Source organism: Cyrtonyx montezumae, unplaced genomic scaffold, assembly GCF_038088225.1.
Source record: "Cyrtonyx montezumae isolate F1298 unplaced genomic scaffold, pur_monq_1.0 scaffold_3, whole genome shotgun sequence".
NCBI classification, from domain to species: Eukaryota; Metazoa; Chordata; class Aves; order Galliformes; family Odontophoridae; genus Cyrtonyx; species Cyrtonyx montezumae.
Genome location: NW_027072034.1, coordinates 57,456,048 through 57,474,475, shown reverse-complemented (window position 1 = coordinate 57,474,475; position 18,428 = coordinate 57,456,048). Strand labels below are relative to the sequence as shown.

Here is an 18,428-nt window from a genome sequence, read left to right as displayed (position 1 = left end):
ACAGCTTTACAAAGACAGCTATGTTCCTTGGTGCTCACTGAAGAGCTGGGGAAGTGGAAGGTGGAAGAGAGGAGATGCTGCAGCTTCATGGCCTCCGTTCCCTCCCTCAGGGGGAGTTCACCCTGGGGATTGGCGGCACAGGGCTCCCAGATTGTGTGAGGTCTGAGGAGCTGCTTGTCTGACAGTGGTGTTTGGATGTTACCTGTCATTGAAAAGTCCCCAAGACATGCATAGAATATGCAACGTGATAAAATGCTGAGTTTCTTAAGTGTTCCAGTGTATTATGAAATACACTAGTCATAAAGACACTTGGGATTTCAAGGGTTGATTCTCCTTAATCTTAGTCCTCCTGAGGACAGGTATTAATTAAGCGTAGAAAACATCTGCCAGGTGCTGGCACAGCTGCCCAGAGAAGCTGTGGTGCCCCATCCCTGGAGGTGCTCAAGGCCAGGTTGGATGGGGCCCTGGGCAGCCTGAGCTGCTGGGGGGCAGCCCTGCACACGGCATGGATTAGGGTTGGTGGGCTCCAAGGTCCCCTGCAAACCAAATTCTTCTGTGCTTCTGTGATCTTCTGTATAGGAAGGGGAAGAAAGCTGCCTTTCCCAGCGAACCCCTGAGGCCCCACTGTGCGCACAGCACTGAACCCACTCTTGTGCTGACAGACACAGAACCAAAAGCGGGCGAGGGGGAGGGAGGGTCCTCCGTCCCCAGCGCGGCCCCGCCGGACCCAGCGAAGCCCAGCCCCGCCCCCATGCCCGCCGCCCTACACGCCGGCGCCGAGACAGGCCGCACATAGGGGCCGGCCTCCGGGGGGCGGTCCCGCCGCTGCCCCCGCCCCTGCCCGCTGAAAGCGCCCGGCAGGCCGGACGGCGCGGCACTGTACGGCGCAGTACGGCTCAGCGCGGCGCGGCCTTACGGAGCGGAGAGCGGCTCGGCCGGCAGCGCCCACGCAGGCGCCCGCCTCCTGCCCGCCCCCTTCTTCTTCCTCCTTGCCCGGGACTCTCCGTTGCGATCAGATCGGCTGTGCCGCTGTTGTTGGCCGGCTGTGCCGCACCGAGGATATTTCGGCTCCCGGAGAGGCAGCGGCGCTTCGTTTTATACGTCTTCTTAAGGACTGTGCGTGCGCGGTGCCGCTGCGAAGCCGAGGAGCAGGTGAGCGGGGTGCTCGCCCCATCCCACCCCATCCCAGCCCCGGGCGGCGGCGGCGGCGGGGCAGGAATGGGTTAATGGGCGGAGGGGCGCTCCGGGCTGGCGGCGATCGGACCCCGAGGGCCGGGCCGTGTCCGCGCCCAACTTTTCGGTGGGAGAGAGCGTGCGTTGAGAAGGCGAAGCAGCTCTCTGTCACCGGGATCCCCCTCGGGGACGTTGCTTGCTTCCATCGGGACCGAAATCCGTCCGTCGGGATTCGGGACTCGCAGCGTGATCTCGGCGTGCCGGCTGCGCGGCTGGTCCTTGCTTGGAAAGAAGTCGATCAGTAATTCAGGAGTATTAGTTAATAAGTGCCTGATCCTGTTGACCCTGTTCTGGTTCACCCACTCAGCTATGCGGGGGAGGCGAGGAAGGTGTCCTGCCGGCTAAACCAATTACAGCTGGCAGGGAGCAGCGCTGCGGAGGAGCTGGGAGCCAGGCCCAGGCGCGCACCGTGCCCGTGTGCCTTCTCTCTGAACTCTACCGGTCCCGGGGGGAACCAGCTGCAGCCCTCTGCATCGGACCCCTCGGTGCTGTGCTGTCCCCTCGGGTGTTTGGTGGTGCTGAGGGGTGCGAGCTGAGAGAGGAGGAAAGCCGGAGTGAAAGAGATGTGCCCGTGTGGTTGGGAAGGCCACAGAATAAACGAGCAGCCCGGCTTAGAAATACAAGGAGCCGGGTTAATGAGCAACGCCGGGTAATGAGAGCTTCTTGGAGACCTTTTGTCTCAGCACCCCGTGTGTTTCTGAGGAAACACACAGCAAAATCAGGAAGGGTAGAATCCTAGCTAGCCCTCATAATCACGGAATTATAGGGCTTGGAAGGAACCTCTGGAGATCATCTTAGCCCAGCTCCCTGCTGAAGCAGGTTCCCTGCAGCAGATCGCCCAGGAAAGCATCCAGATAGGTCTCGAATTCCTCCACAGAGGAAGACTCAAATCAGTGGGAAGGTCCCCAAGAAACGTCCTGCAAAGGTCTGGGTACCACCTAAAATTGTCAGAAACCCTATCCCGCACCGGGGATCAGATCTAGTGTTACTGAAAATATGTGCAATGTTCTCATGAATGCCTTCAGGTTGTTGAGGCTTGCAGCTAGTTTTCCTATGTACCTGCACAGATTTCAAAGACAAGACAAAGGGCATTAAAAACTCTATATACGTAGGTGATTTTTTTTAAAGCCCATTTGAATGTGAGGATGATTAGTTGTTTATGCTGGTGAATTTAATGAAAAAAATGAGGATGTTTGCTGAGTGAGACTTGTGCTGTATGAAATTCTTTGCTGCTCAATGAGATGTGTAATTTAGATCAAATATTAGCACATGCTATTTGAGGTAAAACCCATCATTCCGTGGATTGCACTTTTGGGTAACATTAATGAGGGTTAAGTGGACTATTCCTTTTATATTGGGCCGATTTATGTTGCTTCACTGTTATTAAATATGCAGGGCTTATCACTGAAGTTGAAATGGGCCTTTCAGGTTGAGGACTCTTGACTTTTAAGTGATTGCAAATATAGCAGGATGAAAGAAATCTGTGGCTGTTGGGTATTTATCTTCTGCTAGATGGACAGATGTTGCATATGTTGTCATTTTAGCAGCTCTACTTGTTTTGTGGTTTTGGTTTGTTTGTTTTTTGTTTGTGTTTTTTTTAAACTCTGATTTGCCATCTTTTTCCAAGTTGAAGATTGTATGTTGATTTTTTTTGTGTGTACTGAAATGGATTAAGAGAAGTTGCTTGTATTTAGTAATCACAGTTTTGTGGGAATAATAATGCCCTCAGTTACTTTGTTTAAATAGAAGTACACATCTTCAGACAGTTTCTGTGGAACAAAACAACTCGGCACAATGCAATGACAGAGTAGAAGGCAAATTGTTGAGACAACTTGCCACAGTCTAGCCTGATAAGGTATCATTTACCGACACCTGAATTACAGCATCGTGATAAACTTGAACAATGGCAGTAAAATCTGCTTTATTCATTGTATTTGATCTCTAATAGGATAAGGATCTTATCGCCGTGTTCCTTGAATCATATATATGAGAACACGCTTATACAGACCTCACACAACCCTGCTTCTGGTGGCACAGGGAACTTGATAGCCTTGACTTGAGCAGCATGAAAGTGCTGTTGGTGGTCCCAGCTCTGAGAGAGGTGTTTTATTGCATGAACCCTTTTTGACTTGCACACCTTCAGTAGGCTCAGGTTTAAATGTACTAATCCAGTGCTCATAAAATAGGCAAAATAATGCATATCAGAGATGTTGTATCAAATGAAGGAAGCAGTTGCTAATATTTGGAGCTGATTTCAGGGGTAATTCATGAGAGGAGTGAGGCAAATGCCAGTCTGAAGGTACCATGGTGAGCACTGCTGCTTCTCTTCAGTACTTTGAAGGCGAAGTCCAAAGTGAATTGTGGTGTGTAAGTGAGACAACACTTCATGTTTAAAATAATGGGTGAAAAGTGGAAAACAACTACAAGCAGTACTTAGTGGGCAAAGGACTTCTTGTAGGGTTTCAAGACCATCAAATGGGATGAGGTACTGAAAGCATTCACTTAGGATACCAGAAGTTAGTCATCCTCTTGTACACTTGTTTCACAAAACTCTGTTGATTCCTGGGAGAAGTCTTCCAGGAAAAGCAATGTAAGCAAGATTTGAGAATTTTGCTGTATATGGTTGAGATGCAAACAACATTGGGGGGATGGGGGGTTAGGAAGGGGGTGTGGGAACAGAAACAACTTTGCCTTCCCCACACTCAGAGCTGTTCTGCAATCTATGCTAAAGCAGTTGCCTCTTAATATCCTTGCTTCCCTCAGTGGCAACGCATTTCACGTGACCCTTCTTGTTTTTCAGATGAGTGACTTTGCAATCAGAAACATGGATCAAGTAGCTCCTGTCTCAAATATGTACAGAGGAATGCTCAAGGTGAGTTCTTGTGAGCGAGCAGCTTCTAAACCCCTCCGATCTAATCATGTTTTTCCTAACTAAAGGTCCCAGGGCTGGCAGTGTGCTTGCCCTTTATATGTCTATTTTGAGGAGAGTAGTGAAGGGCTGTTCTGATGTGACTAGCAAAGACTGATTTGCTCAAGAGTATTGTATGAGGAAAAGGAGGTTATTCACTTATTACATTCAACTAAGTCCAACATCCTTTAAGAGACCAAAGCTAGTTATTCAGTGTATTTTTATCACTAGATAACCTGCGTCTGTTACCTTGTTTTGGAATGAACTTAACAAACTGAAGAGAAACCAGAGGCAAACTATAAAGATTCCATTTATTAACTGCTTCCGTCCTCTTATTCACACTAATTACTTTTTATCCCAGTGTCATTTTTTTTAAACGCAGCATTTATTAATGCAAACCAGGCAAGGACTGGGAGGCACTTTCAGCTCTCATTAACTAAGAGCAGTGTACGTATTTAGGAATCATTTAGTGAAACTTTAGTATTCTGTCTCCTGGTGGCCTATCTTAACTTTTTCTTCTACCCAAGCAACAGCAGGGTACAAAAGAAATCCTGTGATTTGACAGTTGGTGTGCTCCTGAACACAGTAGCTGTTTTTTAAGCAGATGTTCAGCTGTGATGTAATTAAGTCAAAATTAAGACCTATAGTCTACTACTTTGTAGCTGCTGTCATTTCTGTGATAATTACTCAACATATGTTGAAAGGACATATAAAGTGGTTGCATGCCTGATAGGGCAAGCAGAGTTTATTTCTACATTGCTTTGTTGTTTTTTTTCTTCCCTTTGGTTACCACTAAAACAAGAACCTATCTAAACATTAATCCTTTTTGAAATATGAAACTAGTACAGTATAGATTTTACTCATTCACATGCCACAACATTTTTTCCAGTGACTCAGGATAAGGGTCAGCTATTTACACAGAATGCAGGAGTTTCCAGATTATGTTGAAAGAATTTGCCCTTTCTTCTAGGTACTAGTGATGAGTCAGTGCTTTTATCTCGTAGCGTACCAAGTATTCTTTAATAACAGTTGCCCAATGTGCCAGTAGCTTGTTTTTGCATGGTTGTAAGCTTTTTTTCCATGGGTTGGCTTTGACTCTTTCCACTACCTGTGGTGGGCACCTGGACTGACTGTACAGAACTTGTCTCCACCGTCTGGCTCACAGTGGGGATTCCTGGAGCCAGTTAACCCCTAGAGGTGTGATATTGTGTTCTTCTGCAGCTTCTTTCTCAGAGCTTTTCAGAGCCTCATAGTAACACCAAAAGAGAAGTTAGGGGATACATGGAAATATCCTTGCATTTGCAGAAACATGGTTCAGGTTGCTTTTGCTTCACACCTGAATACAGCCCTGAAAAATCTTTGTCCTTTGCTTTGGCGTAAGCTGGTATACCACTGCATGTGTGAAAGAAGTAAGTGTTTGCAAGATGCCTTATTCTCTGGATCTCTGAGCTGCAGTAGCTGCTGTGTGTGCTATGACTTTTTGGTACCATTTTCTATTTTCAGATGCTTTTAAAATCTCAGGGGCAATTTTTTATCTCATCTTGCCTCTGGATATGACCAGTACTGTTTCCTTGTGACTAAGGGCCAAGCTGCATAAGTTTTTTTTTTTTGAGGTTTTCTCCTCTTCTGCATTTCCCTCCCTTCGCCTCATGCAGCTGGAGGGATCTAGTGGTTGTACTCTGTGTTCCTAGCAGGCACGAGTCAAGTGTACAAGAAATTAAGTTTCTAAAATGTATCAGTGTCTATAAGGCTGCCATATATCAGTAGAATTTATTTTTATCTGGACTATTTTTATTGTGCTCGTTTATCCCTTTCTGTGTGATTTAACTAGCAGTTATTTCACTGAAAGATTGAAGACTGCAAAACGTAGTGGCTGGCAAATCATGCAGCTCACTAGTGTAGAAAAGTAAAGCTCACTGTATTGCTTGAGGTGATGTGGTTCAGGCTATGTTTCTATATTTTTTTCCTGAAAATTGCATACACTTACTGTAGGTCACGTACTACCAATTGCTTCTCCAGCACTTATCCTCCCTCTGCCATCTAAATCTCAAGGAATTAGAAAATCTCATAGGTTAAGGAAATGCTGCTTTCTTTAAAGCGTATCTAGGAATATATGTGAGTATCTATCTATCTATCTATGCATTCTCTATTGTTAAAAGTATAAATCATAGGAAGGCATAGAATATCCTTCCTTGGCTTTTCCTGACTTGCAGAACGTGCCACACAGTGCTGTGGTGCGAGCATTGGCTTCTTGTACATGAATACAAAACAACCATGTTGCAGTTGTGTTAATGTATTTCAAAGCTACGGGTTAGTTGATTCCAGGTAGTGGTTGTGCATGATCTCTCAAAGTCTAGGAAGTGGTTGGGTTGGGTTTCCTAGCATTGCTGTTGACAGTGCACTAGAAAAATTCTAACATTGAGGTTTTTGTTGTTTTGTTTTGCAGCGGCAGCCAGCGTTTGACACCTTTGATAGCTCCAACTCTCTGTTTGCTGGCTACTTTTTATCACTAAATGAAGATCAAACTCTTCAGGAGGTGCCAACAGGGTTTGATTCTACTTCTTATGGTAACTTTTAACTCTTTTCCTTGGTCCAGTCTGTAGGTCAGAGTGGAATCTGTGGGGTCTAAGTGCTGGATAATTTCCCTAAAAAAACAAAAAAAACAAAACAAAACAAAAAAACTTGTTTTATTGCACAGACTTCCGTGTGCATATTTGCTTTAAACCATGTGAGTTGCTCTGTTGGTAGTTGTCGTTATCTGCTCTGAAAAAGAGTGAGAACTGAGACTGAATAGCTTAAGATAGATTGATGGTCCATGGAAAAAGCCTTAGCTGTTATTAAAGTAGATGTAGTTCAAGGCAATTTAAATATTTTAAATATAAACAAAAATTATTTGTATTTAAGCTTACAGTTTAATTATGGTTGAGACATTGCAAGTATTCGGCAAGCTCCTTTTTTTTTTTTTTTTACCCTGTGGCATTAAATCCCAGAACACAAAATCCTTCCTCCTTCTCCCGCTTCTCCCTAGGAGTTTGTTTTACTCCTTACCTTAAAAAAGAGGATATTTACATATGTATTTTTGAGCGTGTATAGAACAGTACCTATCAACAGTTCTGCGTAAATCCTTGCCTAAACTCCCTGACTAGCTTATTCTAACTCCCCCCCCCGCCCAAAAAGTCAGTATTCTACCTACTGCTGTCTTTATCTCTTACTTGGAAAACAGATTTAAAAAAAGAAGCAAGTAATGGGGGGAGGAATGCCATAAAGGCTCTGGAAACTTTGTTCTACTGTTATTCTAGTCAGTTACCTGCTCTGGTCAGCAAAGCAGGACTTAAAAGGTATTGAGGATGGGTCTGGTACAAACAGAAGCAAAATACACAGCTGGCACTGAGCTCTGCTTGATCCACTTGCTGGATCAAGTGGAGCCTGTACCTAGTCAGGACCTATGAAAACAAGAAGTGCCACACACCTTCATTAACTGACTTGAAGATGATGGATTATCAGACTTCACTTCACGTACCTTGATGCTGTTATATACTTCTCACATTGCAGAAATTTCAGCTGCTGCCTGTGTGCTAGTTCTCAGAGGCTCCCAAGTATTCAGGGGTGCAGTAGTGATGTGGTTAAAGTGTTCTTAATTCACCCCTAGCTTAGTAAGGTCCATCACAAACAAAACATAATTGAAAGCTTTCTTAATCTGAAACACCTAAGCAGCCTGGTTGTTTTTTGGTTTTTTCATCATCTTATGACTTCTTTCAGAGCAGTCTGAGGCACCTGGAGAATTCTCCAGTAAGATGGAGTGGAAACCAAATTTGTCCATAAAATGTAATCTATTTATAACCCTAAAAATCAGTGATATATATTAGTAATTTAGGGATGATGCTGTCTTTGGATTTCATTGTAGTATTTTAGGTACTGAGAGACAGCTTGTGACCAGTCACAGCTGTTTGGTTGAGGTGATTTGAAGGATGCATGGGAAGGTTGGAAGAAGTCCACTGGACTGCACTGTTGTGTAGTGCAAGCTAGTTCTTCATAACCCTGTTATCAGTTACATAGCTCTCAGACTAAATTAAGACTGTCTGGAGTTATAATAAAGAAGTCTGAGGTCAAATTATAGATGAGAAAATAGGAATAAACAGTCTCATATTTACTGTCATTTTCTTTTATAGGAAAAGTTGCATAAAACAAAGGCATGTTGTGCAGCTACTAGGAATCAGTAAGGATCTATATGGTGGACAGCAGCAAAGCTTTAGTTTAGCATGATGCAATTTTATCAACCCTGCACTTGTTTGCTTCCGTTTTAAAATACCTAGTTTCTAGCAGCATTTACTTATTCTTCAAATAGTGCAGCAAAAACCTGTCACTTCTTTGACTTGGCCTAAAAGCTAATGCATCTCCTTTTCCCCTCCTCCCCTATTCTTTGTTGTAGAGTCCAACAACTGTGAATTGCCTCTGTTAACCCCGTGCAGTAAGGCTGTGATGAGTCAGGCCCTGAAAGATACTTTCAGTGGGTTCACAAAGGAACAGTGTCGGCTGGGTATACCAAATAGTAAGTGTTTTCTATTTATAAGCTTTTTTTTTGATGCTAAGGAGGACACTGAATAGCAGTTCTTTCAGAAGAGAAAGAATGATGTCAGTAGGGAATACAAGAATGGATCCTATGTGAATCTGGCACAGCTTGACTTGGAAAGAGTAAACTTGCTGGTATTAAAAGTGGGTGCATGGACAGCTCATATTTTGGCAGCGTAAGAGAGTTTACGAAGCTGAGCACATCTCTGGTTAAAAGTGAATGCAGAAAGAAAATAGAGAACTGCTTTTCTTTAAGTTCAAGAATACATTCATTTGAAGCTTAAGCTTAACCCAATAAGTAATTGGTTTAAACGTTTCATTCATTCACTGCCTCCTATTGAAGACTATTTCAGGAGCTGACAGATGTTAGGATTTCTGAATGCTGGATGCTTTCTGTCTTTCAGATCCCTGGCTGTGGACTGAACAGCAAGTTTGCCAGTGGCTTTCATGGGCTACCAATGAGTTTAGCTTGGCAAATGTGAACATCCATCAGTTTCTTATGAGTGGCCAAGACCTCTGCAACCTGGGCAAGGAGCGCTTCCTGGAACTTGCGCCTGACTATGTGGGTGACATTCTGTGGGAACACCTGGAGCAGATGATAAAAGGTATCTATGCAGCCAGAAAAAGCTTTTGTTCCAAGGCTTTTCTGACAGAAGCAGAAAGGAATCTTTCAAACGCTAATTTCATGTGAAGGATTTTTGTTACATATCAAAAGCCAAGATGAAATGTGAAGCTTGATTAATAAAAGCATTATCAAAAGTAGTACTGTATCCTTCATAAGCAGAGTGCAAATATAGGTATCTGCTGAAGTCATTCTGTGTTCAGGCAAACTACCTCTCGCATTTGTGTTTTATTTGCAATAATAATTTAAATAAATTAGGTTAAGGCTTCTGTAATGCTCATTTATTAAAAATACATGTAGCCAACCAAAAGTTGGGCGAATCTTGTTGACGTTATTAGAGGTATTTGGTTTTATTCCTTTTATATATAGTGTTTTGAGGTTAGTCTGTGAAGAAGTGTAAAGATATAAAGGATGCCTTGGAAGGTGTCTAAGCTTACTGCATGTAGAGTTCTAGAGACAGCATCAGTGTTCACCCATGTGCTCCCTCACTTTTGGAGTAGAGTGCTCTGTAGTTGCAAGTATTAAGATCTGGACCTTAAAGTTACTGTTGTTTTGATGTTTTATGTTAAAATAACATTAATATGAAGATTTTTAAGCTTGCTAGAGGTTATGGTGTTTCTTTTGGTGTTTGTTTTCATGAGGCTTTGGAGGCATTTTAGGGTCTTTTTTCTTGCTCTGAAGGAGTTTGATGCAGCACTTTAGTAAAGCTTATGTGAACGATGACCCTAAAATGTTTGAGTCATAGACCTTTCTTATACTTGTCAGATCTTTAAAACTACAAAACCAAGTTTTCTTTTTCTCTCCTCTCAGACAGCCAAGAAAAAACACAGGATCAATATGCAGAGAGCTCTCATCTCACCTCAGTTCCTCACTGGGTCAATAATAACTCCTTAAGTAAGTATCTTAAGAAATTTTACACTTCAGATATTGTATGTTTATTCTATGAATGTCACAGATCCTTTCTCTAAAAAGGGAGCTCTGCATCAGGAGAGCACTTCAATTGCTGCAGTTCTTTTTCCTAGTATTGTTTGTCATCTAACTCATACCAGAAATCTTTTGAAGACTAAAGGGTATGGGGGGGAGGAACCCAATAAATTTCCTCTTGGAATGCCAAAGCCTACATCTGTGGAGCAGAGTGACCACTCCCACTTCTAGCAAACAGCCAAAAACCAGCAGCAGAAGCTATGTTTAGCTTTTCTGAGGGCTGTGGAAGCGTAGCAGAGCTTTTGACAGTGTATGGCATAACCATAGAGACGAAGTGCTAGATCCTTCAGATTGGGAGTTTGGTCCCATATTTTACTGAACCACAAGTTTGATCTCTAGATTAGCCTTATTGCATCACTTAATGATGAGGCCCTGCCTCAAAACCACTTAAGCTTCTCCAGCTTTTTCTGCAGCCCTACAGTTTCTTTCAAGAACAAATACTGTACGTATTTGTGGTGTGAAGATACAGATGGAGATTAACAGAATCTGACGGAGCACGGTAAATGGGAGTCTCATCACTGATGTCAGTAGCCTTTCTAGGAGGTCTAATGTTACTCTAATGCTTTCTAGGAGCATCTAATGCTGCTCTGTCAGATTTCTACAGGGGAAAACTACTTCGCAGTGGCACAGCTGTAGTGGGGTTCTTGAGGTGTATTAGTCCATTTAAGAAGAAAACCACTTAATTCATTCTTTCCTTGTTTTTTTTTCTTTCAGCAGTTAATGTGGATCAGACCCCCTATGGTATGCAGGTGCCTGGGTACTCTAAAGCTCTCAGTTATCCCAAACCCAGTCTCCTGAGTGACATCTGCCAGACTTCCACAGGACCAAATCTCCTTAATCTAGAACAAGACTTTTCATTGTTCCCTAAAACTCAAGTAGATACAGTTAATGTGAACTACTGTGCAGTGAATCAGGACTTCACAAGGAACAATCTGAACTTGCTGATAGATAATTCTGGTGAGTTACTGTCCGTGATGAATAACAATAATGAATCCAAGGCCATAAATCTTTTCTTCCTTGCATAGTTTATATATACGAGCTAGAAAAGAGAAGAAAAATGTATTTTCTTTTTTTTTTTTCTTATGAAGGTAAACTTAGAGAACATGAGTCTAGTGAAAGTGGTGCAGAAAGCTACGAAAGCTCAGATTCAATGCTGCAGTCCTGGAACAGCCAATCATCACTAGTGGATTTACAGCGTGTGCCATCCTATGAGAGTTTTGAAGATGATTGTAGCCAGTCCTTGTGTATGAACAAGCCTACAATGTCTTTCAAAGACTATATTCAAGATAGAAGTGATCCTGTAGAGCAAGGGAAACCAGTTATACCAGCAGCGATTCTGGCTGGCTTTACTGGTAAGTAGTGAAGCAAAATGGTCACTACTCGTGTCACAAAAATATTTTCTGTAAATGCATACCTGTGCTGATAAAGTTGTGTAGTTGTGAAGTATGTCTTACAGTGTGGTCAGAGACCACTACTCTTGAAGGCTTTCAGTTTTAAGTGTACATAAGGGAAGTCTTATGGGGCTATCTGTCTGGAGCAAGAAAACATGGGTACACTGGAACACTGTAAAAATCAAATGCACTTCCTCATATTTTTTTTTTTAAGAAAAAAGCTTGAACAAAGCCTTCCCCATTTCTGAATTCCTGCAGATCTTGGCTTGCCTATGAGGACCTTGTTCCTGTAGTCCTTTCTGAAATCAGATATTTCTGTAGCAAGTCTGCCAAGCCAAAAGGGAGGTGGAAAGGAAGGATGAAGAATCTGTCCTCCAGTGTTTGCATACGTAGCTTGCATCAGATCTAACGTTCCCCTGAAAAACTTTAACATATCTATGAGCAGACTTGTAGAGGGAAAATCTTACAATAAAGCTTTTTTCTTATATTTGAAAACAACAACAAAAAATTGGAGTAATCACCAGATTTATCCTGTGATCTGAATGTAGCTGCATATGTTAATTGTGATAGGAGTTTGCAGAAGTATTAATTATGGCTTCTCCCCACCCCTGCTCTCTTAATAGGCAGTGGACCTATACAGCTATGGCAATTCCTGCTGGAGTTACTGACAGACAAGTCCTGCCAGTCATTTATTAGTTGGACTGGAGACGGATGGGAGTTTAAACTTGCTGACCCAGATGAGGTATGTGTTTGATTGTGATGTACAAAAGGGTTTAGGGTCTCATCTGCTATCTGTGGGCCTTGTCTTGACTGTAAAGCATTACTGAGATCAGACACTTGCTGAAATCTCTTCATCTGCAAGTGCTTTACTGTGTGGTCAGGACTGCTGTGGGATTGCTCCCCTCCCCCTGGGATATCAGCATTTGCTTATAGTAATGAGAACACATTGCATAGCTTGAAACTTAAAGCATACAAAGTTAGATGTTTTGACAGGCTAAGCAATACTGTAGGCTAGCTTACTGAATACAGTTGACTCAGCAATGTCTGGGATTGCACAAATTTCCAAGGAAAAGGCACTCAAGGTATTACAGCTCTTCTAATAAACAGCGAATATGATAGCGCTGCTTTTTAAACTTGTTGGGAACTTATGGCTTTAGTCATGAAAAATGAGGACACTGTACCTTTGTTTCTTGATGGCTGCTACCAGTAGCAAAGTTACTATGTTAAGAGACCTTATTTAAAGTCCACTGAATCCTCTTTTATTTGAAGTAGGGAAGGGGAATCATAAACTCTAACTACTTAGAATTCAACTTCTGTTTAAAAAGCTGTTCCTTGTTGCTAAATTGCAGATTAACTCTTACATTATGTCCTGTTTGAGAGAGGTGACTATACTTCACTTAAGCTCGATCCTCTTAAAGACATATGAGCCCATCCTATGCAAGGAGGCATTCTTGCTGCCATTTACCACCATCACTTTGTTTCGCTTGCTGTCAGTGAGCTGCAGCTGATACTTGGGGATTGAGCCGCCAACTTCTACGTTACCCAGGTTTGGGGTACCCAAACAAATAAACTGCTTTGGTCAAAAGAAGTTTTAGCAACTACCTTTATCAGCTCCTGACCAGGAAAGTGTGACTTGAACAAACCCTTTACATTTGCTTTCTTCTTGGACTGACAGGTGGCACGGAGGTGGGGAAGGAGGAAAAACAAGCCAAAAATGAACTATGAGAAGCTCAGCCGAGGGCTGCGCTACTATTACGACAAGAACATCATCCACAAGACCTCGGGGAAACGCTATGTTTATCGCTTCGTGTGCGACCTGCAGAACTTGCTGGGGTACACAGCAGAGGAGCTGCATGCTATGCTGGGGGTGCAGCCTGACACCGAGGACTGAGCCCAAGCACCAGTGGGGAACGCATGTTGGAACTGTGACCAGGAGCTGCCTGCAGTCAGTTCTTCTGGCTGTTTGGATGGGTGCAACTGTGATGAAATAAGGACCTTGACAGATTTTGTAACCAGGGAAAGTTGGAAGGAAGTGGCCTTATTTCATCAGTGGCTTCAGATGTTGCTGTGTCAGGCACTTGAGCAGCATGGAAGTCGATACAGATCATAGCTCTGTCACGATGACACAGAAATGCTTTAGGGTTAAGCATTTTGACCACCTATTCTGCCATATAAGATGTTTGGCTACTTACACTGCCATGTAATGATGGGTTGGCTTTAGAACCAAAGGATGGATGAGGAAACTGGTGATGGAGCAGAACAATTGCTTGGATTCTTTCTTTTTTAACACACCATCATCCTTGCTTCCATCTTTTTATCATGTGTTTTATTTAAGAAAAACTAATTTATTTTAAAAGAACAGTGAGAAGAGTTGATATTGTTTTGTTCTCAAGCATGTTTGTTTTTTTTATTACTCCAGAAATGTGCTGCATAGGTACATCAACACTCTGTGTCCAAAACCAGATGTAGCAACTCTTAAAAAGGAAAAAAACCCTCATAAGAAAGGAAGGAAAATCATACCATTTCAATATTCAGTTTTGTATATATTCTGTGATTCTTTTTGAAGCTCCGTAATGTTCCTATTTAACAGATACTGTATAGTGTAAATTAAACTAATTGTATGTGTGTGGGTTTTTTTTTTTTTTTTGGAAATAGGATGAATGTAAAAATGTTGAATGGCTATTCCTTGTTTGTCTAGGGTATACAGCCTTCTGCAAATATTTAATTGGCCTCAGAGACAACTCAAGTACTCAGTATGCATGCATATGGTATGCCGATGACACTGGGGGGGGTGGGTGCGGTGGGAAGCTGGCTTGGTATTTTATTAAGACCAAAGCTGGCAGTTCTTTGTGCATTTTGGCATTTTTACAAGAATCTGATATTATATTCTGGGACATTAAGGGCCTATTTGTGCTTTCTTCTTTAACTGAGACTGAAAATATTAATATGGATAAAATTACCTTTTTCCTTTATAAATGGCATATGTTTTTCAACTTCATGTCCTTTAAAAAAAAAAAAACGAATTTATATACAAGCCTTATTTTTTCAGTTGACTTGTCTCTTCTTCCTGCAGTTTATCCTGTATGATTAAGATATGAATTCTATTTTTGGAATAACTGTGACTCCTTTTCAGAGATCAGGAGGGATTTATGTAGCAGATATTTTTACTGCACACACACACACACACAAAAAAAAAAACACCATAAAACAATTCACTGGAAAAAATGTACTTTGTAAGAAAGCTTTATTTTTTATCTGAGCTTGGTGTACATTTAAATGTTGTAAAGTGTGAGAGGTTTAAAAATGAGTCCTTATTAAAACCTCTTGAACACGGTATTGTGCTTCTTTACCTCGAAATTTCAGACTGGAAGGGAGGATGGGAGAAGAGGAATTCCTCCAGCCTGCATCTCAGTGTAGGTGTATGGGGAAAAATAGTAACAAGGTGGCAGTGGACAACTTGTTAGAAAAAAAATCTGTAAGACTCTTGTAGGCTGATGGCCTTGGACCAAGTTAAAGGTATGCCGATGTTTTCTGTTTAGGTATAAATTAGAAGCTGATGCCTTTGTTCTGTGTGGTTGAAAGGTGTGGTTGAAAGAGAACTGGTGGCTCTGAACTGTGTTGCATATTAATGTGTAACTATGGGTAAATATAGGGAAGAGCAGGTGCGTGAAGACTGCTGGTGCTTGACCTATTCCTGCTTTGGTCTCACACAGTGAGCCTACTGTTACAGTTATCTTGATCTCATATTCTCCATGCCTCTGTGTTATGGAAAAGCAGGAAATAAGAAACCATTTGTTTTAAAGCCTCTATTCAAGAGGTAGAAACATGGTTTACATTAATTTTTTCTAAAAAAGGGGGGTTTCCCTAGGTTTCTTAATCTTTCTATCAAAGATGTGGCTGTACCTTGATCTTGTTTTCAGTGTTGTCACCCTGGAGTAGCAGAACATTAATGACTTGGAGAAAATGGATATTTACTTCAAGAGTATGCCTTTCTACATATATGGAACTGGAAGGGTAGGCCTACACCTCTCACTGTAGCCACAGTCATCTCTGTGCATTTGCAGGCAACTTCTGTTAGTCTTACTTTCATTATGCCTGTGAAAGAAAAGGAGCCCCCTACATCCTTCCTCCCTTCACCCCAACCATTGCTGCAGACCTAGGTGCAATCCAGTGAGTGCTGGCCACGGATGGTCTCATTCCAACGGAGGAATATGGGTCTGAGAGCATAAAGTAATCTGCAATTCTGTGAGCTAAGCCAGAACTTGGCAAATAAAGAAAACGAACAAAAGTTTTTTTGGGGGCTGTGGGTGATATTCCTAAATAGCTGCTTAAATGACCTGCTTTGGTCATTTAAGTGTAGCTCTTTTGAGAGGAGATGCATTTCATTCTGAAAAATAAGGTATAGTCTATAATGATTTTCTTTCCTCCCCGAGTGTCCTTCATCTGGGCTACAAACCTGCAATCTTTCAATCTGTAGAAGTTTCATTTTCATTATGTTTTTCCTAAATACAGAATTGTTTTTCCATTTGGACTGAAAGATAATTTGCCTCTTGCTTGCACGGTCAATGCTAGCTTAAACCTAGAGACTAGAAATAACTAGGAAGTTATTTGCTTTTCTCAGCAGGAAAAGCAGAAGCAACCAACTATGCAGATATACAACCCCCCACTACTGGATCTTCAGAAGCAAAACCTGGTATACTGCCCTGGGTTGGGTCAGTGCAGTGGTACAAGCTGCAACTCAGCATGACCCAGAAGACAATCATTAAAGGGTATTTTGTCAGAGCACACAGAAAGAACTGCTCTGTTTTCTCAGCCACCCAGAGTCAAAGAAGCTGTTGAAAGTCTGGCTAAATTCTTCGTCTTTTCCAGGACATGCCTCCCTGCCCTTCCAGCTGCCAGCTTTCCTCTTGAGACAGCAGCCAAAATAAAGTGTTGCAGTTGGCACCTGCCCATAGTTGGCCTGTCACCTCCCATAACAAAGTTTGATTTCAAGGCCTTTGCTCTTTTATATATATATAATAAAAGTAAAAATAGAATCTCATTCTAAAAAAAAAAAAAAACAAAAAAAAAAATGCCACCTCTGGGTTGGGAATTCTGCAAGCCACAAGTCCTTGATGTCCAGGAGGCTATTTTGGGAAATACCTGTCTACTGTGCTCTACTTGTAGGCTCAACTGTTGACCACAATCAGGTACAGAATGGGAGCACTAGAAACAGGGCAGATGATGGATCACTCAGTTCAGTACTATATTCCACAAGTGGGAGATAGAATGAGCAACCCCGTCCCTTTCCTATGTATTCACCCAACATCCTGTTGCTTTGTTCGGTCTGCAGGGGGGAACACCCTGCACACATCTTTTACCACCTACTTAAGGACTTCTTACCTTGCTTGAGCTGTAAGGAGGCCCCTTGACCCCTCTCTATTGACTTGTCTGCATACGGGGGAGGCCAGCCCCTCACCCAGGGGCTCAGGTAAGAGTACACCAAAATAAAACTATCTTCTCAGTACCTTTCCTCATGATGGATGGCTCTTTTTTGGATCTTTTCATAGTTGCTATGCACTGAGCTGATGACTTCAGAGAGCTATCAGTGATGACTCTGCAATCTGTTTCCTAGTAACTACCATTTTCAGGGTTGGTATAATCTAGCCTTTGTCTATCTGGTTATCTTTCTTTTGTGTATGCTACCTTACATTAATCTACATTGATGTTCATCTGCCACATTTTGTCCATGACCTTGTGAGGCCCTTCTGAAGTTTCGGGCTGTCAGTGTGATATTTGATTACTCAAACTACTTAGCATTATCTGCAAACCTGGAGAATTCAGTGACTGCTCATTAGTCCAGGATTAGCCAGGGTTGCTGGCTCTGGTCGTAGCCAAAGTGCTGAAACCCAGCTGGAATTAAATCTAGCAAGGGATATAAAGGGGAGCAAGAAGAAACTCTACAGGTGTATCAGTGATAAAAGGAAGGCCAGGGAAGATGTGGGCCATCTCTTGAAGGAAACTGGAGACCTGGTCACAAGGCATATGGAGAAAGCTGAGGTGCTCAATGATTTCTTGCCTCAGCCTTCACTGGCAAGGGCTCTAGCCACACTGCCCACACTGCAGAAAGCAAAGGTAAGAACTTGGAGAAGGAAGATCTGCCTGCTATAAATTAAAATCAGGATTGAGACCATCTAAAGAACCTGAAGGTGCACAAGTCCATGGGACCCGATTAGATCTATCCATGGGTTCTGTGGGAAGTAGTGGATTAAATTGCCAAGCTGCTATCCATCATCTTTGAAAGGTCATGGTGGTTTGGTGAAGTTCCCACTGACTGGAAAAGGATAACAATAATCCCCATTTTCAAGAAGGGAAAAAAGGAAGATCCAGAGAACAACAGGTCATTCAGTCTCGCCTCTGTGCCTGGCATGATGATGGAGCATATCCTCCTGAAGGCCCTACTAAGGCACTTGGAAAAGGAAGATAAGGTGATCGATGGTAACCAGCATGGCTTCACCAAGGGCAAATCATGCCTGACAAACTTGGTGGCCTTTTATGATGGAGTTACAGTGTCAGTGAATAAAGGAAGAGCAACTGACATAATCTACCTGGGCTTGTACAAAGCATCCGACACTGTCCTGCATGACATCCTGATCACCAAATTGGAGAAAAATGGATTTGATGGATAGACTGCTTATTGCATAAGGAATTGGCTGGACAGTCACACTCAGTGTTCAAGTGA

The 18,428-nt window shown here is 42.5% G+C and overlaps 1 protein-coding gene across 1 annotated transcript; it reads left to right on the top strand.

Moving 5' to 3' along the window:
• Nucleotides 1–881: 881 nt before the first annotated feature.
• On the top strand, nucleotides 882–15,041 carry ETS2 (ETS proto-oncogene 2, transcription factor). Its single transcript, XM_065741689.1, has 10 exons — nucleotides 882–1,152; nucleotides 4,034–4,105; nucleotides 6,588–6,708; nucleotides 8,571–8,690; nucleotides 9,115–9,315; nucleotides 10,143–10,226; nucleotides 11,031–11,273; nucleotides 11,405–11,668; nucleotides 12,331–12,449; nucleotides 13,383–15,041. Exons 2-10 carry the CDS (start codon nucleotides 4,034–4,036, stop codon nucleotides 13,596–13,598), a joined length of 1,440 nt encoding a protein of 479 aa, XP_065597761.1. The 5' UTR covers nucleotides 882–1,152; the 3' UTR covers nucleotides 13,599–15,041.
• Nucleotides 15,042–18,428: the final 3,387 nt, after the last annotated feature.

What these genes read in the sequence shown, in the direction of transcription:
- ETS2 (XM_065741689.1), top strand. Translation starts at nt 4,034, where the DNA reads ATGAGTGACTTTGCAATCAGAAACATGGATCAAGTAGCTCCTGTCTCA. An exon ending in CTTGCTGATAGATAATTCTG is followed by an intron (nt 11,274 to 11,404) that starts GTGAGTTACTGT and finishes TTTCTTATGAAG; the next exon opens with GTAAACTTAGAGAACATGAG. An exon ending in GATTCTGGCTGGCTTTACTG is followed by an intron (nt 11,669 to 12,330) that starts GTAAGTAGTGAA and finishes CTCTCTTAATAG; the next exon opens with GCAGTGGACCTATACAGCTA.